The sequence below is a fragment of the Seriola aureovittata genome, chromosome 2, assembly GCF_021018895.1.
Source record: "Seriola aureovittata isolate HTS-2021-v1 ecotype China chromosome 2, ASM2101889v1, whole genome shotgun sequence".
Lineage (NCBI taxonomy): Eukaryota > Metazoa > Chordata > Actinopteri > Carangiformes > Carangidae > Seriola > Seriola aureovittata.
This window is the reverse complement of record NC_079365.1, coordinates 8,732,535-8,759,354: the sequence shown is the minus strand read 5'-3', so window position 1 is coordinate 8,759,354 and position 26,820 is coordinate 8,732,535. Positions and strand designations below refer to the sequence as shown.

General features: G+C 39.2%; 1 protein-coding gene across 1 annotated transcript in view; it reads right to left on the bottom strand.

Annotated features, from left to right (window-relative positions):
- suclg2 (succinate-CoA ligase GDP-forming subunit beta) overlaps positions 1-19,994 on the bottom strand; it is an 89,318-nt gene extending 69,324 nt beyond the window's left edge. The window contains exon 1 of the mRNA XM_056403339.1: positions 19,873-19,994. Coding sequence (XP_056259314.1) covers positions 19,873-19,956 — 84 coding nt within the window. The 5' untranslated portion in view covers positions 19,957-19,994. The remainder of the gene's footprint in view (positions 1-19,872) is intronic.
- Positions 19,995-26,820: the final 6,826 nt, after the last annotated feature.

Sequence of the window (26,820 nt, the reverse complement as noted above, 5' to 3'; positions counted from 1 at the left end):
TGCCTGACAAAAATGATGGCAGTCGTAAGTGGAATTATTTCGCTCAAACACAGGGCTCCAGACTGCGACCAAAACGGCTGCATATGCAACAGTTTTTTAATATTAAAATTGAATGTGGCAACTGTGCAAGTGCTTGATGATCATTAGGCTTTGTTTTGGTGCCACTGCGTACTCTTTTCTTTCTCACTGACTCAGTCGGTCTCTCTCTCTACCTGCACTCTCTCTGGCTGAACACGCACACTGATGATGAATTTAGCTGTTCCCATGTTCCAAAGATGAAGCAGTCTATAGCTGATTATTTCCAAAAAAAAAAAAAAAAAAAAAAACACAAAATGAGGAGAGAGAGGAGGAGGCTGGTGGAGAGGGAGAGCCAACGAGAGGTCCCGACACACACAACTGATGGTGAGAGTGCAGGCTGCAGGGAGAGACCAACTGAGCCAGTGAAGAAGAAAAAGTAGATACTACTTTCAATCACCATAGCTAACGCAGTACCAGTATCAGGGTGAAAGGATATATTTAATTTTTCATTTACTTTTCACTTACTTTTATTTTAAATTAAACCACTGTATAGGTGATGAAAGACGAGCTGATCAAGCAAATCAAACATTTTTTTAAGAAGATTTTCTCACACAGTAGGAACCAAAAAAAAAAGAAAAAAAGAAAACTGTGCACATCATGGAGGGAGCAAAATGTAACCCCCACTAACCCTTAGTGGTTATTCATGATTAAAGGCTAATGAGCTTGGGATGGTTGCTCTAATTGGGAAAGCCAAGTCAAACCTTTTTTTTTTTTTAAATCTAAAACTAAGCACAGTCAACAGTCAATGGGCCTCTGAAAGCAAAACCAATCCACAATCCATGCCAAAACCAACCCTCTGTGTGCCACAGTACACTGTATTAGCATGCTTTCTCCACTCCAACTCTCATGAGAGTCTGTCAGCAGACTTCATTAGAGCCAAAATGGGTTGTTTTCTGGGCGAATAGTACATGTTGATCCATATTGGCCTCTTCTCTTGCATAAATGAATACAGTAATGAGGGGCATGTGAGGGTCACCTCTGCAGTCTCGTCTATGATACCATATGTTTCAGTTATTGCAGTTTGTATGTTTACATGTAGTGCTATGCTTTCCAGTTTATCCTCCATAGTAGCACTCTATAGCAGCCGATGCTGATGATGTGACTCTCTCCCAGCAGTCTGGGTTCAAAGGCAGGGCAATATATGAATTGCATAAAGATCTGAAAAGCAACATGAATAACAAAAGAATGAATGTAAAAAAATAAATAAATAAATAAAAAAAAAAAAAAATATATATATATATATATATATATATATATATATATATATATATATATATATATAGGAAAAATTATTAGATTAGATTAGATTAACTTTATTTATCCCACAACTGGGAAATTAATTTACCACAGCAGAAAATAAACATCTATAGAATAAAACATCTATGGAAATATACAACAAAAATATACCAAATATACACTAATAAATACAATATACACAATACACACGATATGTACATGAAAAAGTGCAAGTTTGCACATGGTCAGGAATTAGAAAAGAATTTAAGAAAAATTCAAATGAATTTGGATAAAATGTAACTGTTGTTTCTGTCTGCCTATCTCGGAAAAACTTGGCTGGTGTGGAAGACTTAAAGCATTTACTCTTCTTCTGCCTGTCGCTTATTCCTACGTGTTCATTTCAGCGGAACCCATCCACACAGCCTTAAAAAGCCAAGCTGCAGAACAGGTTTCCTCTGTTTTGTGGACTCATTTGACTGCTGTCAGATACCTGCAGGGCCTCCACTCTTAAAACATCCCCTTCCCTTGCCATTCAAACTGTTCGCCTTGGGAGGATCAGCATAGCGAGCATGATGCACGTCTATCTCCTTCTGTCAGTCCATCTTTTGGTCTACATTTGACTAAAGAAACTGTCATAGGACCCACACCTTTTACACATCTTTTCAACAGCAGGTATTATCAGATCACATTGAGACATATTAACTAGCACATCCAACCATTCGGATAAAATTTTTTCCAAACAACCAAAAAATATCAAACTATGGTCAAGTCTGCACTGCGATCAGATGTTGATAAAGTGTGGAAAGTATTCGAAGACTGATGGGGACACATTGGTGCCTATAATAGCAATGCCACTCTCCAGAGTCAATCGCAACTCTACTGGTTCAATATTTGCATGTGAAACTCATACAACAACTTTGTGTTGGAGATAACAATCCACCAGTGACGTCACTTTTGGCTTCACTTTTGGAGAAACTGAGAGGTTCAAGATAACAATAGAAGCATAAATCCCCCTGCCTGCTGTAGTCTCCAGCACGACTAACAATTATTTATAACTTATAGCTTGGAAATTTTAACAAAAGTTTGGTAAATTTGGTACATAGGATCACAAAAGATCCATTTCAAGCACAAGTGAAACCATTTTTGTCAATACAGGAAAAGTCCCAATAAGGTTGAGAATACAGGAAACAATGACTAAAGGAACATTACTGCAATACACAGACTCATATGAAAAAACATGGACAGACATGGGAGTATTGTAAAATGACAATAATGTGACCTGAAGTCACATGGTCTAAAAGGACAAGAATACGTTCATCTCAATTCCTGCTAAAATATGGACGTGCCTTTGTAGAGAAAGAGTCAAAACTCATGCCCTTCCCAAACCAGTTTACTGGTAATCTAATGCAAATACATTATCAGACCTCAATTGAAATGGCTCCCCTGTCTCCCAAATACAGGAGGAGTGAGGGTAAGAGAGGAAAGGAAGAAGGCAGAGTTCCCAAAATAACAGCTGCTGCTTACTGGAGAAGTCAAATGCGGCTGGAGGTGTCCCTCCAGGCACTGACAGTTACCTTTGGGCAAAACACCAGAGAATGGAAAGGAACCTAGGGCACTTTTTAGTATGTACCAGACACAGGGATAATCTGTGTGGATTGAAATGGATGAAACTGACATTTTTGCTCATCAATCTACACTCAGCAACCCATAACAACAAAGTGAAAATGTGTTAAGAACTTTGTGCAGATCAAAAATCATACACCAAAATCTACTGAAAATTAGTATGAAATATTCAGAGCTTTAATTCAGTGCTTTAATCAGAATTTAGGGAAGGATGAATGCAGCCAGTCTCTCTGTTCCTGCCACTAAGAAGCACCTACATAGCATACTGTATGTTGGCACCATCATGCTTCACTGTAGGGATGATATCATCCAGGTAATGAGCTGTGCCTGGTGTTATCCACACATAGTATAGGTGTCTGCCCAAAGGGTTCAATTATTTTCCCTTCAGACAAGAGCATCTTTATCCTCTTTCTCTCAGATTACTTTTACTCAAAGTGGCTTCCATCTCACGACATAAAGGCCTGATTTGATGGAGTGTTGCTGAGATGGATGTCATTTCAGCAGGTTCTTCCATCTCTGCAGAGGACTCCTGAAGCTCTGTTAGAGCAACTGTTGTGTTCTTGGTCACATCCACGACCAGGTCCCTTCTAGACAAAAATGACAATTTAATCAATTTAAAATTAAATCTACAACACAATAAAAGAATACTTTCTGAAGCCACTAGCCTGCATGGCACTAGTCACGTGATGTATTGACCACAACGTTGCCTATAAGTGGATATAATCATGATAATATATTGGTAATAATAAACTTTTCTTAAATAGCACTTTTCTTGACAGGGTTACAAAGTGCTTTACAGTAAAACCAAAAAGGAAGTCAGGCAGACACTGCCATATGTACCTCAAAAAGGCATTTAGAAAATTTCTGGTGCCTGACTGATAAAAACTGGTTTGTTATGTAACTTGTTATTCAGGCTGCAGTTTCGTTAATGACCTCTGTGGCCATTGTAACCTAGTTTGAGTAATTTACATCCTGTTATCTTCATATCATCTATCACTTCAAACAAGTTTAACATTACTACATATCTACAAAGATATGAAAAAACAATTAGCGGCTGAAATATAAAGAATAATGTTGTTATATAATCTTTCCCTCCCTTTGTACAGACATTTTGAGAATTTACCTCGGTACTTAATCATTTAATATGTAATTAGCAATCGTGATGGCACTGAAATTCATTTTAACCCTAGCCCTCTATATTTTACAATGAATTCTTTATTTATAATTAGACCTTAAGTGTAATAATATCGCTATGTTTTGATGGTGTTACATTTATTATATTTCCAAATTTCTTGTTTTTCAATTTATAGCTTGAGTACTGAAGCTGAAGACAATTTTCCACATTGGTAACAACTGAGCTACCTGACTAACTAACTAAAGCAAACCACACTGCCCCACTAGGCTGGCAGGTATACACTGCAATGTGAATGCAGGAGAAAGATCTCATCAGAAACAAATTACAATTTTTTCCTTGATGATTTTTAATACACCATAATAAATTCAGAATCAATATTTATAGTCAGCATATTTGAGGCATGTAATTGTTTTTCCTTTTTTTTTTTTTTTAACTACCTTCAAAGTGCATTAAATGAAACCTGGCTGGAACAACACATTCACTTCCAGGTCATACTACCAGAATATGGATAATAATAATAATAATGAGCGATTCATTCAAACTTCATGAATGATGAATTAAGAACTTATTGCCTACGTAAATCTTTAAACTTACTATATGGTAAATACTATAACTGTTGACTGGTATTAAAGGATGATGTTGACTTTGTCTATTTTACCTGACTTCCATTATTTGTGATGTGAATAATGACACATGATTAGCTGTATTAGTGAACTCTTTGAACTCCACCTATGTGTGAATCACTTTTTCTCATGTGAGCGTTCTTCATTATGCTCTGATATCAGCCTGATGCCTGAAACTCAGTTATTAATGAGCAATGAATGACAACAGCAGTTCTTTTTTTGTATTGTTTACTACCCTCCTACTGCTCTACAAAGACTTTTTGACATGCGTAGGTATTCTTGACTACTGCAAATCCTAATTAAAATGATGAAGTGAGGCTTTATATTACCACAGCTGTTTGTGAAATCTGTCATGGTAAAGTCAAGCAATGCTGTAATACAACCAGCATGCAGGCACATCTGGTTCGACACCATTCAGAGGTAAACAATGAGTAACAAAACAGGAGGCAACCTGTTGCTTTACCTGCCAACATATTCTGGAAGAGATATTCTCATTATTTATAAAAATAGATCTGAGCCCCCAAACAGTGCAGCACACAGCATCTTGAATTATAAGAATTATTTATTAAAATATAATTAAAAGGGAACGTACTGAATGATAAAGATTTGCTATAATGATGCAAAGTGTGAGGAGATATTTCAGGAATCCACTGTTTTTGAAGTAAAAATTCTGTTTATTTTCAAAGAGACAACATAAAGTGATCATTATATTCATCAGTAAAAAATATAAATACCTGTGTTAGAAAATCTCTCACTCTGGGGTGTTGTGCTAGATTTATGGTTAAGACACATACTAAATACTATGATTACTATATTCTCTGTTGGATTTTAGCTGGGGACCTCTGTTGAACGTCTTATCTCGTCTTTCTCCCCTCAATTGCTGTCAACTTTCTCCTGTCTATTTTCAAATAAAGGCATAAAATGCCCAGAAAATCTTCAAACAAAGAGAAAATCTGCAGTTCTTTGATAAAAAAAAAAAGTCTGTGGTACAAGCCTGTGGACATAAAAATGTGAGGAGATAGGCCAACTCTGATTCCCAATGGGCATTTTGGTAAGAAACATCCAATCACAGAGCTCTGTTTCATGCGCAACTAATGGTGATCTGAAGCTAAGGATTACACGTGGTAGAAACCAGATAACAAACTCAAAAGTTTAAATCAATCCACTTTTAGACTCCAGGTCAGTGGGATTCATCAATTATAGTGTAGTTTTGCAATAACCAACCATTCTGAATCTACTATAGCTCAGATTCTTGCATCTGACTGGCTTCATCCCCATAGCATAGCAGCTGAGGCTCGTGGGTACCATAGTGATCACAGCGATTTGCCATCCTAAAACTGAACTTCTCATTAGCTAAGATAAGGTCAAATAAAACTGGAAAAACATTAACCAATACTGTATAAAGTATTAGGGATGCCACAATCACATTTATCACATCTATGCATATGTGACAATTTTTTGTGAGTGTGCGAGTTAAAATTACACCTGGTCGTTGCATGATTATTATTCATTAGGCTGTTTTGGTGCCTTGCATGTACTGCATTATAGCTGAAGGTTTTGGTTTTTCTTCCCTTCAATGGCTCGCTCGGTCTGACCACATGACCTCTCATCAGAATGCAGGCGCAGACAGGGACAGACAGAGAAACTGGGCTAACTCAGTACCCATGGTTGCGGTACGAGGGCAATGCTATGTTGGGTGCGTAGTCTAAGCAATGTGATCCATTGATTGCAGACAACTCTAAACTTGTTACTAAGTCAACGCAATTTAAGCTTAAACTCCTGCAGTTTAAGCACAAAACCTGCTGGAACTGAGCCCCTCCCCTCTTCTTTTCAGGAGAACAAAATGGTAATCAAATTAAATTTTGCCAGAGCCAGGGGTTAAATTAGGCCGGGGCCTGCGATTGGTTTTAAGGTGATCGGTGACTAGGAGCATAATTTGCCCATCTACCGATCACATATTGATAATGAAAATCGGCCGATCAATCGGGGCATCCCTATAAAGTAATATTATTGTGTATGTTGTAAAGTATTATTTGTGGGCGGCTGTCGCTCGGGAGATAGAGTGGGTAGTCAACTAAGCAGTTGTTCGATCCGCAGCTCCGCCTCTGCATGTTGAAGTGTCCTTGGGCAAGATACTGAACCCCAAGTTGTGTTCCAGTGCATGTATGGATGTGATGTGCACTCGGAGTGGTCGATAAAACTACAAAAGCACTATGTAAGTGAAGTCCATTTATTAGAAATCACCAAGGATACTCCCATGAGTGTTTCAGTGTTGAGGAACATGAATAAAGGAGCAGAATAACACTAAAAGAAAAGTTTAAAATTGGCAACTGGCTCCTCCAACTGTGCCACTCTGTGTTGTCTTATAGAATATTATAATACATATCGATTTGCCACTTTAAGAAGAGCTATATTGTAAGGAAGTCGCTCCTGTAGAAAACACTTAATCATCATAGACTAATCATGACTACAATTATGGTTTCAGTCACTCCTAGTCCTGCTTAATGCTATCAAATAGTCAAATCATGATACTGCTGAGGTCTTGACAGGAGAGGAATAATCCAAGTGCAACATGTCTGCCCTGGAAGAATGCATTAAGTGGCGGATGGCAGTGTGGCAGCAGAGCAGGCAGGCAAGCAAGCAGCTGGCCTCCAGTCCCCTGAGACACTCTCTCTACAGTAATTATCATCAGCAGCACTCTAGAGACAACCCTACCCATTCTTTCTATCTAACTACTGCTCTACTTATTCTTAATACACACACGAAAAGAAGACAAGAATAGACACACATGGGATGCGCTGTGCACACTGGCGAAAAGACACTGTGGCAAAACCAAAGTTGTATCTTCTGACATGAGTCCAAGTTGGGATAAAGTATTCACAGCAAACTCTTCTACACACAAAAGCACTCAAGATCTTTCTCATGAATGTATCCAAGAGAAGAGAAGTGGTACGCAGTGGCAAGAGAGAGTGGTGACAATGATATACAGCAATATTCTCTATTTATATATGGAGATGAGCAGAAAAAAGACATTTAGGGAACAGGTCTCATTCATTCTGCAAATCAAAATGGATAGGATGTCTCTGTAGCACTAATGTTACTGAACACAAAAAGAAAATTACTTAAAACGTGGAAACTTGATTGTAAGCTTTCACTTCAGTAACTATACCTCAGCTAAAGGTCTGTCTCCTTTCTCTTTCTCTTTCTCTTTTAACAAGTTTTTCTTAAAATATGCACAAAGCATTTGGCTCACTGTCAAAACACCAGAGGTAGTTTCTAAAATAGCAAAAGATGGCTTAGACCTGAAAAGGTTAATTCTTAATATACAATGATGTAAAGAATAGTTAAATGAATAAATAAATAATGCTACATGATAAATAGAAGGCTTCAAATAGACCCTGTGATTCATGATCGGTATCATCTGATACTGCCTCTAGTGATGGGTGATTGGCCCCCAGAAATCCTGATCGGAGCACTCTCAAAAAAATTAGGACCTGGCTTTTCCTTTAGGTCAGGGACACATTAATTTACAGGAGGTAAAAGTATGCCATTGCTAAATCCATGATGACATTGTTAATGTAACACCACTCTAATAATAGTCTCGATTGTGTTTTTACACCCTTGCAACTGCACTCGCTTCTGAGCAAAAACTTTTATTACAAAATTCAAACATGACAGAGGAGAAAGAAGCTGAAGTCATACTGAGGAAGCACTTATTCCGTGGAAGAATTTTGCTTTCAGCAGGCTTGCAGCAAGAGTCTTGACATTCAGCGAGTGATCACAAAATGTCACGGCAATACTTTAGCAGGGGTGGATACTGACTTTTTTTCCTTTCTTAAAAAAGGGGCTTCTTGTTTTAAGCCAAAAACAAAAGTCCTACCTTCAGTCAGATCCTTGTGGTGCTTTTGATTAATGTTTTGATCAAAGTTTCTAACTTTGGGAATGCTCACGTAGTGAGGTGCAAATCAGTGTTAGTTTCAAGTACATCAAAATCAAGCAGGCTGTTGTCTGAGGTTACTTCTGGTAAAGCAGAGGGAACATTTGATAAATAAAGCATGGTGTACTGGATGTTACTGTATTATAAGTGATCAAGGCCTTCAAAAGAAATAGAGACAACATTATGAATGTAAATAGAGGATTACAGTCATTGCAAGTTTGCCACAAATTAAATAATTAAATAAAAATAAAAAAATTGCCTTTGAAATAGAAAATAATCCACAGATACAGGGCATGCAAAATTCATGCAACCCTTGAAATCTGCAGTCTCATCAATCATATATGCTTATATTGTCTCCTTAAACTGATATTTAGCCTAAATCATGTTTTAAAACACTTCATGTTTCCCAGGTATATGTTAGTAAAACTCAGAGCAATTGACACAGTGACAAAAATATAGCTGCAAGCAGGGATGTGGGGGCCAAGCAGCCCAGCACTACCACAGAAACATGATGTTATTAAAGGGCATTGTTGTAAGCACTCGCATCAAGTTTCATGTCAGTTTATTAAAGATTATTATTCAAGTTTTTTCAGGCTTGGTTTGAAGTAAATCTGTATCAATTTTGGTTAAGATCAGACACAAAAATTTAGATTTTAAGGAAAATGCATCAGCAGTCAAGAGGCAAAATGCAATTTGCTTTATCTCATTGCCCCCTAGAGGCCAAAGGACACCTGATTTCTTGATGGGGACCATAGTCTGTGTACAAAGTTTAGTTGTCATACATGAGCGTTGCTCAGATATGACTTCACTTCCATTGTCGAAATTATTATTTTTTTTTTAAATTTAAAAAAAAAAAAAAAAAACAGGCGATAACCTTTGTGAGGCTTGGTCTGAAGAGTATCTGGGCCAATTTTAGTGTAGACTGGACAAAGTTTGTCTGTGAAATAGCGAAACCTAATATGGCGGAAATTACTGGACATGCAGTTCAAAACTTACAGGCATGAACACTGAACACACCTCCAACTTTGACCTGTTAGTGGTGCTATAGCACTTGACGCACAGACATGAAACTTGGTCAAAAGCCTCACTGTAGTGATCTCCAATCAGCAAGCCAAACATACCTTGGGGCTGCCACAGACAGACAGAAGAAGAAGTTTAAAGAAGAAGAAGAAGAGGCAGAAACACAATGGGTTTTCTTTAACAAAATCCAGCATTAATAAATGATGCAGTATGTTAACACGATTTGACCACAAACTATGTAGTGGCTTAATGTTAAGGTAAATGCAAATTCTATAGCAGTAAAGTAGGTAAACAAACCTCAAGACAACAACTCACGGAGACATTTCCTACAACTAAATTGTGTTGACACGCACAAGTTAAAAAAAGAACAGAGGAATAGCTGGAACATTAAAATGTGCTGAATAAACTATGTCACCATACGGCCACTCTCTTCACAGAGCACCCAGAGTGGCGTTACCCTCACACAAAGGCATACAGAGGACAGACAGTGCTATGGCAGCAGCTGCATCAGGTTGCCAAGTCCCTGTCTCAGCTGTACTAATCCACGAGTGGCATTGAAGGACAAAATCTTGGTATAGTCAACGATACTCGAACAACACTTCTTTAGCTGGTCCATATGGTATTCAGCACAGCATCATGCAACATCAGGACTCCTCCTAAGAGGCACAAAATTGTGCAGTCTCATTTTTGGTTGAGAGCAGCATGCACAATGTCAAACCACACTTGTTATGAGAAGTGTCATCACATTGAGGATGTCTGATCTTGGCACTTTCCAAAGTCATTTCAAGACATGCCACTACTCTGTCGTTTGCCCTTCTGTTAAACTTAAGGAGTCAATATCCTAGGGCTAATTTAAAGCAGTTGTCTTTATCACTAAGAGAGAGTGGAACAATGTCAAAAAGTCACCATCTGACAGAGTGGTTCTGGCTCCCTTGGAAATTTATTAGAGCCATAAGCCTTAATTTACAGGGGAAGGTTACAAAGCAGGCAATCACCTTTGATCAGGCCCATAAACAGCAGCCAGTCGATGCCGTGCTGCTCGTCAATCTGTCACTCAAAAATTCAAAGGGTTGACATCGCAGGTTAAAAAACGCATTTGTTTCTTGAATGGCAGTGAAACCAGACAGGATCCAGCGAATAGTGAGTGAAGATGTGATTCTGCCCTGGCAGTTGTAACACTAAGGGAACATTAGCTCTGAACACAGGCTATTTATCTAACTAAGGACATCAGCACTGTGGCTTTGACAATCCAGCTCAGGCTATCTTTCAGTAATACCACAAAGTTCATACAGGCTGGTGTGGTGCTCTGGTTATGTTCGCTAATAATTAATTATGAATACATGTAATCATTACACACTGCATGACAAGTAGTTAACTGCAAAGATTAATTTGATTACTCAGCATGTGATTGTGCATGTGTAAGGCATTTTGTGATATATATCAATATTAAATTAAACCTTTAAAATGACTATGATGTTAATTTCACGTGTATTACAAAATGTAAAGACAGTGGCTGGATACAAGATCACAAACGCCTACATGTAGAGGTGAAAAGATAAGTTGATTTATCCACTGACACAAATTTAACCTGCAGCAATAATGATAACAAGTACTCAAATTATTAAGCCCCACAAAAAGTATAAAACTATAATCTTTGTTTCCCTTCCTGTTTATTTTTGCATTAACTACACTCACTTATACTTTAGAGGGGCACTGAAGGGCTGGAGCAATCCCAGCTGACATTGGGTGAGAGGCAAGGTACACCATGGACAGGATGCCAGTTTATCACAGGGCTGATACATGGATACAGACAACCATTCATCCTGACACTCGCACCTATGGCTTGGTGGCAGAGTCACCAATTAAGCTAATCTGCATGTCTCTGAACTGCAATCAGAAAATAGTAAATCCATGAAGGCACAGGGAGAATATGCAGACTCTACACAGACTCAAACCCAGAACCTCAGTGCTGACAATTGCACCATGCAGTATAATGTTTTTTGTTTTTAAACTGTGTTGATTCGGGTATTTATGATGCTATATAGCCTAGACTTGTACTGTAGAGTCTACCACATATTTGGAACTCCAAATTTGTCAACTTTTCTTGGATAGCCTCCATTAGAGATGATCAGAGTGATCTGCTGGTGATTGGCCAATCAGTCTCAGATATCTGATTCTGTGCTGGTCAAATCTACACTCATGCACCACACAATGGTTCACATCATGCACCCAACAGCACAGACTCAGCTACATATGGATTTAGACACAGATTCACACAACATACCATCGGTGTGGAAGTTCCGTGAAGAAGACACAAAACTTGCAATTTCTAATAGCCCCCCTTTAGAGCCAAAGTAAGCCATGGAGGAACAACCACAAAAACATTCGGAACAATAAACTTAAAGACACTTAAAACACCATCATGTACAATTCCAAGACGCTAGCAAAGGCAAAGAGGGTAAAACTAGTGCCTGTGCATGACGGCTACCTCGCTGAATTGCTGCTGCATGCATGTGTGTCCACACCACAAGCGTTGCTACTGGGCCTTGAATAATAGCCATCAATATTAATAATCATCCATCGATGATGTGCGGTCCGAAATGTGACGAGCTGTAAGCAGAAAGCAGTCACATAGCTGTCAATTATAGTTCTTAGAAAGAAAATTGGAATTGTTCAAGAAAACTGAAATTGGTGCATCTCTACCCTCTGTTGGACCACAAAGCAAACTACTTCAAACACTCAGATGCGTTTATGGACTGCACACTTGATATCAAACAAGTTGTTAGAGTTTGAATATTTAATTTTTTCCTTCGTTTGAACAAATGTTCAAGGTGTGAATAAGAAGTGACAACATCTGTAAGAGGAATAACAGTAGCAGGCGCATTGGAGACTGCTCTAACTGATGACGTGGAAGACACATGCAAAGTAATTCCTGCTGCATGAGCCAAATCGATACCTTATAAGACACCTGAACAAGTTTTCATCATTCACCACCTTTCAGAAGTCAATAAAAAAGCAACATATTAGCTTATGGTGTTTTATTCCAGCTGTTTCTAAATTCGCTTGTAAAGCTTTTACATCCACCATGAAGAGCTGCATTAAGGCAGTAAAGAACTGGAGGGATTCAGAATATACCTTGAGCACAAGACTCAATCCCACTCACACATTGGCTATTAGTAAACATAGTGTGGCTCCATTAAGGGAAAATTTCAATACGCAGATCCAGGATTGATTCATAAAGAGTATAAAAATAAAGAAAAGCTATCAACACTTCTGAGGTGAAGGCACAATTTTAAGCAGGTACATTCATGAGAACATTGTAAATCTGCACTGATGTAGCCTACATGACTGCATTAAGAACAAGAGGAGAAACTTCTCCTATCAGGAGTGTTTCAGAGGGGCCTTTGAGATCATTTTAGGACTCTCTGTGTCCTCCTACTGACTGTCATTCTAGTAACCACAGGGTATTCCCTGCCTAACAAAATCTGAGATGACCTGTCTCAGTGGATTTTTTTTCCTGAAAAAAGCATCCCAGAAAAATAATGCATCAGAAAAACAAGAGAAGAACAAGACAAAGGCCTTTTAGTAAATGTGTTGTAGATACTTTTACTGTAAAAACCAATCAGTGAAGTCTGTTTTTAACAACACATGTGATATGGCTCTATGGATGGCAATGTCAGTCTGTCGGTGAGTCTAGTGGTCTGTCCATCTCTCCACTACTATTGAATGAATTTGCAATCATCAGGTCAAATTTTTAATTTGTCCAATATTTTGGTCTGTGACCAAATGTTATAATGCTAACAAACTAAACATTCTTAGCATTGTCATTGTGAGAATTTTAGCAAGCTGACATTAGCATTTGGCTGCTAGCATGGCTACAGGCTCTTAGCCTGGTGGGGTTTTTTTATATAGTTTCTTTTTTTTTTCCCTTTCTCTAAAGTCAACTCTTCAGTGTTGTGTTTCAGTAACTTTTTTCAGCAAACAAACCTTTTGAATGAAAACTAGGTTTTTTGTGAAAAGGAACCTTAATGGGGACATTTAATCTGATCGTAGAGCTGGGGCATAAAAAAATATTTACATCATTTCACATATTATTTATCATAAATTACCACATTGTATGGACAGAAATTGTGGTGTACCGTTCTGCAGAATAGGGTCCTAGAAAAGACGCATTTTTTTCCTGCCCAAACAAAAATCCATAACTCTTGCCTGTACAAAGCTGTGCACTTTGTTCTAACCTCCTAACCACAGCGAGGGGACAACTGGAGTTTCCAGAGGCACTTAATATCTCATATTATAAAGCGGTATCCCCAGATGTCTGGTGAGGTTAAAATCCTCATTACTTGTCATGGCTAGACCCTAAGCCCCTTTGAAATGACACTGCCTAATTAGTGACGACAAATGACTGCAGAGTTAATTAACCAGAATGCTCCTCAAGGGGCATTATCAAATGTTTAAGAAATTAACAGATTGCCAGTTCACCAATTCTATGTAATTGATTTGTTCCCATTCAGGTTATGAACCCGACTCTCTTCTCCATCCATTTAGCTAACCATCCGGGAAGAATTTAAAAGGGGAACTTTATAGTGTCCACTTCCATGAGCACTGGCTGAATCAGAGAGAGCAGTACTCACAGCGCCTATCAAAATCATTGCCATACTGATTGCAGTCGACTGCTTTTCTGCTAATGAGGTGGCAGTTTGCTACTTAGTTGCAACTCATAAATACAGACTGTCTTGTATTTAGACAAGCACTGTGTTACTAAGCTGTGATAGAGGTGACATACAATAAAGAAAATGGAGGAGGCAAAGAAGCAGAGCTGATGTGGATTTTCAGCGTAAACAGGCCAGTGTGAATCACAGGCATATTTCCACTAAAAGCCAGCCATGTAGCAGGAACATGCCTCATGGAGCATTAGTGGGCTTATTCAGAAAGCCATCCAGCCTGGTCTCCTTTAATTAATTAAGTACTTGAGTGCTGATGGCAGAAGTTCATCTGTCTGTCCTAAGCTTTGGCACTGCCTCTGTAGATTTGGATGAAAAGCAATGGCAAGGATGGTAGGGATGTAATACTGGTAAAACTTAAAGCTACTTTGCCATTTGGTTTAACAAAAGCATGATGACTTGAGCATGTGACTACATTTAAACTACTGATATGTATGTAAAGTTATTCTGATTAATTAGCCTATACCGAAGACAGTTGAGAAAGGAGACGGCGCACTTAGAATCATTTCCTGAGGGAGAACTGAATGTGATCACAGATTATGACGATTCTCTCGTCCCATAGTCACCGAAATAAATACTGGACCCATTTTTCACAAGCCACACATCTTACATTCTGACAGTAAAAGACAGACAATTTACTCAACATTTAACTTTCACGGCCTGTCTCTGTCTCAGCAACACACTCTTGCGAGATCTGGTAACACAGATAACTCTCTGTTGGTTCTGGTCTGGTTTCACTGCTGCAGTGCTGCCAACGTCGCTTTCCAACCAGATAAACAGATGTTTAGAGGGAATTATACATGAAACCATTACTTAAAAGTTAAAACTCAAAGAAAACATGTTTCTTTGCTTAATAATACTATTATTGTTATTATCTAACTGTTTTTGGAGGGGAAAAATTTAGAGAATATTGGACTGATATGATCTTGTATTGGGTTGATCAGATTTTAAGTTAGCAGATAAAAACGAGCGACAAAATCAAGCTCAATTTTTTACATCGAGAGCTGTACTGTTTTGTATTGTATTGTTATGATTTGACAAGGACAAGCGATCACGACGACGCCCACCTAGGAGACAGGAAGTGTATACCATTTCATACTATCGCTGCTGCTTGTAACGAGTCATCTTTGTTATAGAGTACCTTTGCCTATACTCAGTGCTACAGAATGGTTTTAAACTCTAGTACATTTCTTTGTAAATCTCATGATTTCCAGGCTGCTTACTGATGATATCAAAAATCATTGGCTATAAAGCTAAAAAGGGGAAAATGATATAAAGTCGTACGCATGACTCAAATGATCTACCACTTGCTCTTATTACTGCTCCGATCCACTTGTAGCTTTGTACATCCTTGCCTCTTAAAAGCTAAGGTCGTGCCCAGACCATTAAAGTATGGAGAGAGAAATGACATCTGTCTGTTAGAGATCCATGAATAGAACAGAGGAGCAGAGATAGAGGCGGGAGCAGTAGAGCATGGCTCCAGGATTTAGATCAGTGAGATTTGCATCATTGGCAGGTCTTTAGGCAGGGCAGGTCTAATCTCCTGCAGACAGGCTTAAGAAAAGAAAACCTGACTGTTGTGTCTCTACAGATAGGGATTTCAGTAATTAGCATAGTTAATAAGAGAGGGTGTACAGAGTCATATTCAAAGGTGTCAAGTCTAAGGGGAAGATAACACAGGAATAAGAAGGCAGCAATACAAGGATGCACAACTGTGCCAAAGTTCAGCCCCATATACATGTATGAACTTGGCCATAAACATCTGCTTGGAGCCACAACTCATGAATCGCTATGGCAACTATGGCAATCTACTCATGCTTGAAAAGTGATTCATTCATGTAACCCTGTGCCTTAACTGCCAGGTCAATGTCACAAATTAAAAGAAGCGAAGGAACTTCAACGTAATTGTTTTCACCACTTTAATAATTATCATGGCATCCACGCCGAGGCTAATCAAACTAGCAAACAGTGTGTGTTCACTCATACAGTAACAGCGCCATCATTGTTTTTATGTCACAGAAACCAAATAAACAGATGACCAGATTGACCCAGTCCAAATTTCCTTGCATTGATGAAGGCAAGTCAGGTCCACATGACTTGGAAAAAAAAGTTCACAGGGAGTGGCTCCAGGCAAACTCAATTATGAAATCCAAATGACACTTACGATATGTTTGAAGATCTAATTTCAAAGATGATTGATAAGCTTGTATGGCAGCTGAACATAATCTTCAACATGCTGCACTTTTAATGAATTACAGCTGTCAGCAATCACTGACACTGTTTTCTCAACTAATTTTCAGCATCACTCCCACTTCTCCCTCATTATCTACACTGGAACAACAGCAGAAGTTAAGCTGATAGGAGTGCATTCACTCATTGCATTCCTCATTTCCGAGGCTGCCAACAATTCCTAATGACTGCAGCCCTTCTAAATTATTGAAAAAGCCTAAGCACCTCACCAGCTACAGAAATGGCTATTAACCTTGGTGAAGCGATATTCAAATCCAGTTAGAGCTAACTTTGTCCTCCAGTATCCCTTGCGGGGAGGAAATGTAAATGTGTTCTTGCTGAGACAGATGGGGAAGCTGCCCGTCGTTTGAAGTTCCAGCAAAAGAAGTCGTTGCAAGCAGAGGGCTCTCCACCCCCCTCTGTAAAATATTCAGGACTGAGTCTCATTGAGCCACCTCTCTTCCCAGTGTTTTCCTTCAAACCATGCTGGGCTTCAACACTGCTAGATTATTAGTAAGCAGAACACCTTACAAAAAATAAAAACTTAAACGTTTACAAATTCACCACTGTGCAGCGACAGTGAAAAACAGCCTGAGGATTATCTCGCTGTGCAGACAAGAATTCAGGAGATTTGATTTATGAGAGAGAGAGAGAGAGAGAGAGAGAGAGAGAGAGAGAGAGAGAGAGAGAGAGAGAGAGAGAGAGAGAGAGGGCAGGAAAAAAAAACAGAACATCCCACTCGCCCTTTAAGAGCATCCTGGAGCGTAACCATCTGAAAATTGTGATGTCCTCTGCATTGTTGTTGACATATCATCACAAATTGAATTCCTCGGCTTAGCTGACATTCTGTCAAAGATGATTTGATTCTGTTGTAGATATACCTGGTTGTCAATCAGTTTAGGCTCTGATACTGTGCTACAGACCAGAGAGAATCCCTGATCATTACTCTTATCTCCTGGTCCAAGAGAGAGAGGAAGAGAAAGAAAGAAAGAAAGAAAGAAAGAAAGAAAGAAAGAAAGAAAGAAAGAAAGAAAGAAAGAAAGAAAGAAGCACTAAAGGGGAAGCAGGTACAAATTCCAATAAATATGAGATTACAAGTGTTTGCAAGCCTGTACTTTTTAAATCTATGTCACATGTGCAATTGCAAAATTAAGAAATACATTCTGGGACATCCAAGAGAAAAATTCAACAAAAACAATATTATGATCTCAGTATCATCATAAGTGTTTGTTCTTATCTACTCAAGCTATAATACATTACTTGGGTTAAATGTTATTAGTTAATTTTGGATGGAAGTTCATGACAATGGCTGTGTGGAAAAACTTTTTAAAAAATTCAGATAAATTTTACATTTCCCGCAAACCTCTACAAACTTCTTGTAATTTCTAATTAAATATATCAATCTTAATTTTATGTGTTAATGGGCACATACCTAAATACCTGACAATTCATCTCAGCAACCTAATTGGGTCTCCCTTTGCCGTCAGAGCAGCTTTCCCTGTCATACGCACTCTGAACAGTGTTTCCTAGGATACTGAATCATTCTCCAATGAGACATTTCTTCAGTTGTTTGAGGAAAAATTTGTCTTTGATGCATGGCTAAATCAGTAAAAGGTCACATTCAAAAAGTACGGTCACACCTCCAACGGAGAGACTTTATTTATCTAAAACCAACATGGTAAAAAGTCAAGTGAAAATGTCAAACATTTGTAGATTCCTTCTCCAGTGCAAACAATGGTCATTCAGTCAAAATAAGCAACTGGCACTATGGATTACTTAATAGACTGCTACCCAATTACTATGTTTATTTTAACTTTATTATAAGCAGGAGGAGTGGGATTGAAGAAAAGTGAGATTTTTTTTAATTGACTGGTATTGCCTGTATAAAACATAATACACAGTTCTATGTTTATTACAATAACAACAGAAATCCTGGTTCTGCCCAAGGTTTCATTTTGTTGCTGATGGTTGAATGTTGGTTTTGTGTAAATAAGTCTAGACTATATCTGTATGAAAATAGCCCTAAGATAATTTCTGTAATGATTTGGTGCTGTATAAATAAAACTGACTCGACTTTACCCCAGTTGTCAAAAAAAAAAATCCACTCAGTCTAAAACAGAGCTAAAGACAGAGGGCTCCGTCCGTACCAGAAACTATCAGGGCAATGCAGCAAAAGCAGATATTAAAAAAGTAAATATGACATGAGATTAGAAAAGTCCAACTGTACTATTTTAACACAGTACCAAACAGTATGTCTGCATGACTGGACCAATGTTTACAGTATCAACAGTTTCCTGCTTTATTTTTTCAGTCAGGACATCAGCACTAGTGTTACAAACATTTATACAGACACACTTCCAATAAAGACAAGATCATTCCTACTGACTGAGAAGAAACATATCAAACGGAGGCACAGCTGGCAGAAGAACATGATGATTTATTTATCCGCTTGTCCTGAAGCTTTTAAAATTAAATTACAAAACACAACTCTGCTTTTCTTCTCTGTAAGAGTGAATTTGTTTGTTAAGGCAGAGGGATTTATTTCGGGTTCCTTTTTTTGTGGCTTTGGCAGCATTTTGTTTTTAATCATTAGGTCTAATGCTTTGTTTTCGAAGCGTATAACAATGTAACTATAATCATTTGCCATTGCTTACACAGACAAAGCAAAATCGGATGCATTCTGCCAAAAGTTGTTCACAGCTCACAAACAGATACTGCAGGATCAAAGTGCAGGAGTTAACCTTTTCACTGTGTGGTTATTATAACTACACTGTGAACATGTACTGTCCGTGCTGTTAATGATAAACCACTTCTACAGCCCATTTTAGAATTATGATTTAAATTAAAATTTGAAACTATAAACCCTGACACATTTTATATTTAAGTCAAGAGTGACAGACAAATCTATACTTAGCATTTTGAAGTAATCAGAAAGGACTTCATTAGTGACCAGTTTGGTGAAGTTTTACTAAAAAGCTTCTGTCAAATAGCTGTAATTTTCAAGTGGAGCACTTAGTCCATGACATATGATTGCAGTTATTACAGGACCTGTAGGGTTGCAGTGAAGAGAGGCGCGTTACATCAGCAGAGGACTGTTACCCTCTTCAACTTTGATCTGTCAAACCTCTCTCCGCTGTGACATGCTAACATGCTAGCAAGGTAGCGACACTAACAGCTCCCTGAGACGACGACAACGGACATGCGACAGCAGAACCGGCTCGTGACAGGAGGGAAATGCATTGTCGGTAACGTGACCGGTAAGAGTACCTTGAGTTTGTCAAGAAGAATGTGTTTAGAGGTGGCTGTCCTCAGTCCTCTTGCTGCAGCCTGGGATGCCATGGATGCCGCCATGTTGACACGGAAAACCAAAGAGAGATGACGTCGCGAGCATGTGCGTGTTAAACGCGGGGCCGTTCATAGGTCAACAGGCAGACGTGGGCGGTGCTTCAGAAAGAGGCACACATGCACACAGTCCAAAGTTCAGGATGCATGTGTGTTCACATTTGTCCATACAGTCTTGTTAATGTGTTCAGTAGTAGTGGTTCAACAAAACATGATATTCAGCTCTGTTATTCTTTGAATGTTCAGTTTGAAAGTTTTTAGATATTTACCCAAATTAAAAGGAAAAATCCTCACCTGCACGGTCAAAGCCACAATAACATTCAGGTCATGTCATTGATAACACTGGAAATTCAGTGAAGTTCACATTCTGAAGTGACATATGTTACAGGCTACATGAGTCTTTTCTGCTTTTTCTAGGGTCCAAACTCTACAGTTACTGTTTCACCAAAAAAACAAAGCGTACTAAAGGGATCTTGTATTTCTTCATCAGTTATTGATTATATGTTTATATGTTTGCCTTACAAATAAGGCTTTAGAAAATCTATTTTAACAGTTACATTAGTAAAGATTGTTCTTTTGTTTGTTTGTTTTTGTGTGTGTGTGTGTGTGTGTGTGTGTGTGTGTGTGTGTGTGTGTGTGTGTGTGTGTGTGTGTGTGTGTATATATAAATGGTTAAAACAGCTTAGAAACTTGGATCAAACACCTACAGTATGTATGACTTGAATTGGGCTTATAATATGTTATTTGAGATTAACTGGCTGAAAAGTTGTATGAATACATGGGCAATGATGTATGCACATATTTATTTAAATCCCGATGTTGGAAACCTTTTGTGGTTTAATATAAGCAGGTTGTCTGTATATGTTTAAACATTCATGAGCTCAATGAGTTATTTTTCTTAGTTGCTGTGCTATAAGATGTTAATGGGAAGAGCCTAAATATAGTGATTTTAGTTTGTTGCTGATGAATGTGTCTGAATAATCCCATGAAAGATTAGTCAAGATCAGCATGCATCATGCATACATTCATATTTACTAGTTTATTCATATTCATGGCAGTATACTGTACACTTAAAGTGTATGGTAGCAATTTATCAAAAGTTCACTCAGTCCAATGAAAACATCGATGTCTGAAATTCTGGCTGCACTGCAAGGGGAATTAATTATTTGTGCTGTTAAATGTTGATGATGTGTATGGAGGAGTTTTGGTTTTGAGTAACCCGAGGAAAGGATCCTATAAATAAGCAGACACAAAAATGCAGCTATTGAACCCTGTAAGGTAATCACAATACATCTTTATACAGTAATTGTCAATGGATTTGAGTTAAATACTTGCTCATTTTAACCATGTGATTTACATGAACTGATTAGACACTGAAAGGCCTAACATATATTTAAAATGTCTGAGCATCATCCAGCGTGTGACCTTGTGAGTGGGACAAACAATCGCTGTGCTCAGCTGAGCAGCATTGGTAGGGAGTCGAGTTAGAGAGCGTGGGATGTGTGAGCTGATCTTGTCTGAATAGCTAAATAGCCCACTCACACATTCCTCCAGAGCCCTCATTACATGCCGCATCTTGAAAGGGCAGAGAGGGCAAACCGATCATAAAGAGCAGTGATTATGACACAGGGAGAGAGAGAGGGATGAGATACTCACTTAGAAACCATCAGTGTCAGCAAGCTGGGGAGGACAAGACAGAGGGGAGGAGATGATGATGAACAGCTACAACCAAGAGCTCTTTCTCTAAGGCATGCTATGGTCAAATACTTAAATGTAAAAGCTTGAAAAACTTTTAAAAAGTGCAAATGTGAAGCAATTTAATATCAACTAGGGTGGAATTTGCCTCATGTTTATTTGATATTTTTGCTCCCAACCCCCTTATTTTGGGTGAGAGCTTTTGACAGTCAGTGATCCATATTCCACACGGTGAAATATTCTTTGGTTGCTGGCCTTTTTAACGTAACCACAGTAAGAACACAAATGAAGTGAAAAGTGCTGCACTGGCATAATATTTCAGTATGTCAACAAATCCTGCCGAATGCATAAAATGTCTGCTCTTGTCTCTTTGTGTCACTGAAGAGTGGCAACGCTCATCTTAAGTTTAAAAATTCACAAGGAGCCAAAGCCACGCAGAATGACTAAAAGATGATTCACTTGAACATTTTCAGGATCTTGTTTCTTTTTTTCTTTGTCTCACCAGGGACATTTTTCTCCTCTCAAGGGAATTGCTATTCAGACAGGACTGTCAGAATATCAATGGCCCTTACTAATGCAATTCAACTTTTCTCATTTGGGATGTTGTCCTGTCTCGCAGAACAAAAACAGTTTTTGTCTGCAGTGTGATCACAATCATGTTATCATTCTCCCAGAATACAAAGCGACTAGTGCTGCTTCTTCTTGCATATAGACCTTAAATCTTGAATTTATGACAAATTTTGGATTTTGAGTTCAAAGGTCACTTGACAAAGAAGCTACATTGTATTATTTCATCCAAACCTTCATAATGGCCTCTATTGATACACTATTCTAGAATTAAGAAAATGTATAAAACAATCCATAATGCTCAGTAATGCACACAACCAGAAAAGCAGGGTATTTAGTTCTTGTACTTGCCTCAAGGGTTTAATTAAAACAGGAAACAAATTAAAGAATAAAAGCCAACACACTAAACGCAGGACTTAAAAAGTCTTAAAGTTTTGGCCGGTTAGGTATCAAGCCATTGCCATAAAAGAGCTGTAATACAGTCATGTTTTCCTTCAACACTTAAATGGATTACATAAGATGAGTTTATATGTTGCTTTTCCTGTCACTGTAGGTTTTCTTGTTTAAGGTGTAATTGACATTTTATGACACTGAATAAAGCTTAATTCATATGATGCCAAAAATATATTGCCCCCTGCTTAGTTATGTTCCCATGAATGTCTATGACTCTGGTAATTCATCATTCGAGATATTATTATTAATAAATCAAAAACAAGCTTTTTGTTTACTGATATGATGTAACTGAAAATGGTAGTGCATGGAATTCAAATAATACATGTAATACAATATTTAGGATTTTTGATAATAATAATGCATTGTAATACAAGCAACTAAAACTTAACTGAGAGGACAGAACAGCATGTGTGGGTAGATATCAAACATCTGAACTTTCACAGATACAGCGTACAGAGTAGCTGTGTGCAGCTGTGAAAATCCACATTTTATATCAGTCACCAAACATAAGTGATGAGTCAGAATTCACACATTTTTATCGTACTTCCTGATTATTTTCCCTGTTGTAGCCATTCCTCATCCCTCTGTTCCTCTACCCCCAAGGAATGTGAGCAAATGTGGAGGCGCAGCAACTAATTTGCGGCTTCCCTCAATAATCTATCGTCAGTTTCCACTCAGTGAGCTGCAAGCTGTCAGAGTACCAGAACCACAGCTCCCAACAGGCCGTGTGGTCAGCTCTGACCCCTCCCTGATACTCCTAGCAGCACGGTGCTCGCAGCTAGGAGCTGATATCCTAAACCTGCCCGGAGTCTGGACTGCACTGTCGATCTGTGTTTATCTGCCCTTTCCTTTTCACCTCAGTATCAGGTGTCTCCCTCTTTCTCTGTTTCCACTTGACGTGCTACTTTCACTCTTAGCTTGCCCTCTTTTGTTCTCCCTGTGTCTCTTTGTTTCTACTCTCCCTCCGTCTGTGTGCGTCTTCGTCTCTCTGACCCTCCTGTTAACCACATTTCCCAGATGTATGTTCAAAAGAGAATTCTGCACAGTCCTCCTGACTGCAGGGCCCTCTTCAAAAGTCAATGAGACAATTACAGCGAGGCTCTGTCCATCTCATTAACGTGACTGCCTGGACAGCGTAGCATAGCAGAATACCAGAAAGAGAAAGAGGAATCCGCAAGCATTTGAAAGGTTTTGCTTCTCCGTGTGTCTGTCTGTCTCACACACTCGCATTGGAGTCTGGACGCCTTAATGACCCTTTCTCTGACTGAATGCAGATAGGTCCATTTCTTTTTATTCACCCTGCACTCACACTGCGTCTGTCAGACTTTAAGAAAAGCAGACATTTTCCAAGCACCAACTTACTAGGTTTGACCTCTGTGAATATATGTATATGATGCACTGAGGCCAGAAGTACACATAGTGCATACAAGTGGGCACATCGGTGCACATAAGTTGTGAAAGTAGCTATTCAGCTTTGTAACAGTGTTGTGATCCTACTCAAAGCTTGAGTTTTAGACTCTGTTTTACTATATGTTTACATAAAGATTTACGTGGTATTACCAAGCCAGAGTACAGTTTTGTTTTTTATCCGACAGAATAGCAAATGAGTGAGAGAGATGGGGAATTAATGCACTTAACTGCTGAGTCAACAAGCAAGGAATCTAGCAGCTTAGTCACAGAGAAAGCGAGCAGACTGCCTGACAGGGAAATTAAAATAGACAAGAAAGACGCTACAAGACACCCGAGTGACAGAGATTGGACAAAGAAAGCAAAGAGAAAAGTGAAAGAGATGGGCAGAGGAGGGGATGGTCATTGCCGCCCTGTGCTCAGCACATCTTTTGAGATGACAGACGGCAAACATAATTAGTCATCATTTTTTGTGCTAACCCTTGGAGTTCACAATGTCACCGCTATGCATATGTATGAGCTTGAGCCCTCTCTTTCATCCTTCCATGTGTTCCCAAAGAGTTTGGACAGATTAAGACACAGTAAACATTTTTCACTCCAGAAGACGAACAGGGCAGACTTTTCGCTGGGTGCTGAGTGCCATACCTCAGCATCACCCGCAATAACTTTCACTTTTCCACCGTAAAATCCATAACAGCCCAAGAACATAAGATTGCCAAAACCTGGCTTGTGTCTGCTCTGAATGTCAGTGCTGGAGAGTGAATCAATACAGCGACAGGAGCTGCCACATCTTAGCTATCTCTCTCCCCCAGATGTCTGTCAGCCACGCTCAGCTGGAGGCCCTCCATTAATGTGCTGTGGAATAACATAGTCAGTGGGTCTCCATGCTCAGAGACAGAAGCATCAAACAGAGCTTGTGAAGTGCAGGGTCTACCAGTGTGTGATGTTCCTGCAGATTTTGCGGCGGTTTCACTGGATGGAAATAACCAGCTTGGATCAAAGCAGGAGAGACATAATATTGTGATATCACATGAGAGAAGCTCTCATGGAGATGATTGATCTGTTAATCGTGTATGCGAGTGAGCGGGTGCGTGGATGAACATTGGAGGGGCTTCTCAGAACATCTATGCGGTGGAGATACATATGCAGTGAAGGGTTTTGCTGCACTGCAGAGGGAGGGGGGTTATGGAGGCTTTCTTGTATTCCCACAATGGAAAACTAATGCTGACAAACCTCAACAGCATGGAGAGGTGACATCTGAAATGCTGGCTTCAATAGATTGGCCTGTTTTATTTCAGGCTCCGGTATCACACAGCATGGCTCAGTGCACTGGGGAGCATGGAACTCATAACCCAAACAAAACCAAACACTGCACCCGATAAACTCACAAACACGCACATGCCCACACACACACAAACACTCATAAACACAGTGGCAAGGCCAGCAGAGGCTATAAAGTGCTTAGATGTGCATATGAGAGAGTAAGAGGAGCCAGATTCCCTCACAAGCCTCTCAGCGCACGCTGTGTCACCTTCGTCACCAAAGGGGAATGGGTCATGCTTTAAAACTTTTAGCTGCTCCTCTCCTGCCTTTCATTCAACTTACAAACCTCCAGCATATCAGCAACCCCCCCCCCCCCCTTGCTTGTGACCTCAAAGAAGCAGCAGGATGCCTCTCATCCCCTTCTCTCTGAAGGTGATATCTTCACATGGACAAGAAGATGTGCAGAGACAGACAGAGCTGTATTATCCAGCCTCTAAACCCGTGGAACATACCTAAAGTAAACATGATTGTAACATATAAAGCTCCAGGCACAGTATGAGAGATAAGGTGTCTTTTTTTTTGAGTGTATGAATGTTTTCATGACTATCATCTCTGGATGCATGCTCACTATCCCAGGACAAGCATGAAAAATGCATGCAGGTGGGATGGTAGGAAATGTCAATAGAGAAATCAAAGCAATCAGGCAGGTGCTGAAGGGGATATTGGTGTGATAAATCATGTTGTTCCTGATGGAGGTCACAGAGGTGGAAGGAGGAGAAGGAGGGTGGGGCAGGCATGGTTGGGAAGAGGAGTGTGAATGCCAAGGTGCAGTGTGCTCAGCCATATGTCTCAGGAGTGGCTTGAAGACGCACTTTATTCAAGGGTGCGATTCAGAGTGTGACTCTTAATGCAAAATCATTTGTGACACTGTGACCTTCGAAGGGCCCCGTTCTCTGCGTGTGTTATTTCTCTGATTTAAGCCTTGTGCTACTGCCTCTCTGTCTCTTGGGAAATGATGACAGATACACCCATGGGCTCGAGATTAGCTCAATAGGACATTATTGCCTTCATCAGAAAAGCTGCTACACTCCAAGATCATTGATGGATGATAGTTCTGAAAATGGGTTTCCGGGCGAAATGATATCCAAATGCATTTTTTAGTAGCGAGAATGTTTTCCGTTGTTGCTGTTTCTGCACACTGACACATGATGATTAAACTTCTTGGTTTTCATCACATAATATTGCTGGAAAATGCAGTTGCTTGTTTACCATACTGCCATTTCCCATTGCCAACTGAAGTATTACTTAAATAATGCAATGACCGCAAGCAGATGTGAATGTCATCTCAATGGCTAATACCTACAGTTCAAACTCCCAAGGCAGCCAGCCCTTCCACCTTAAAGGCTGATGAATAACTAAGGCACAGTAACAGTCTCCATGTGGATGCATGTGGATGCATGTGGATGAGGGAAAGAGAAGGAGGGAGTT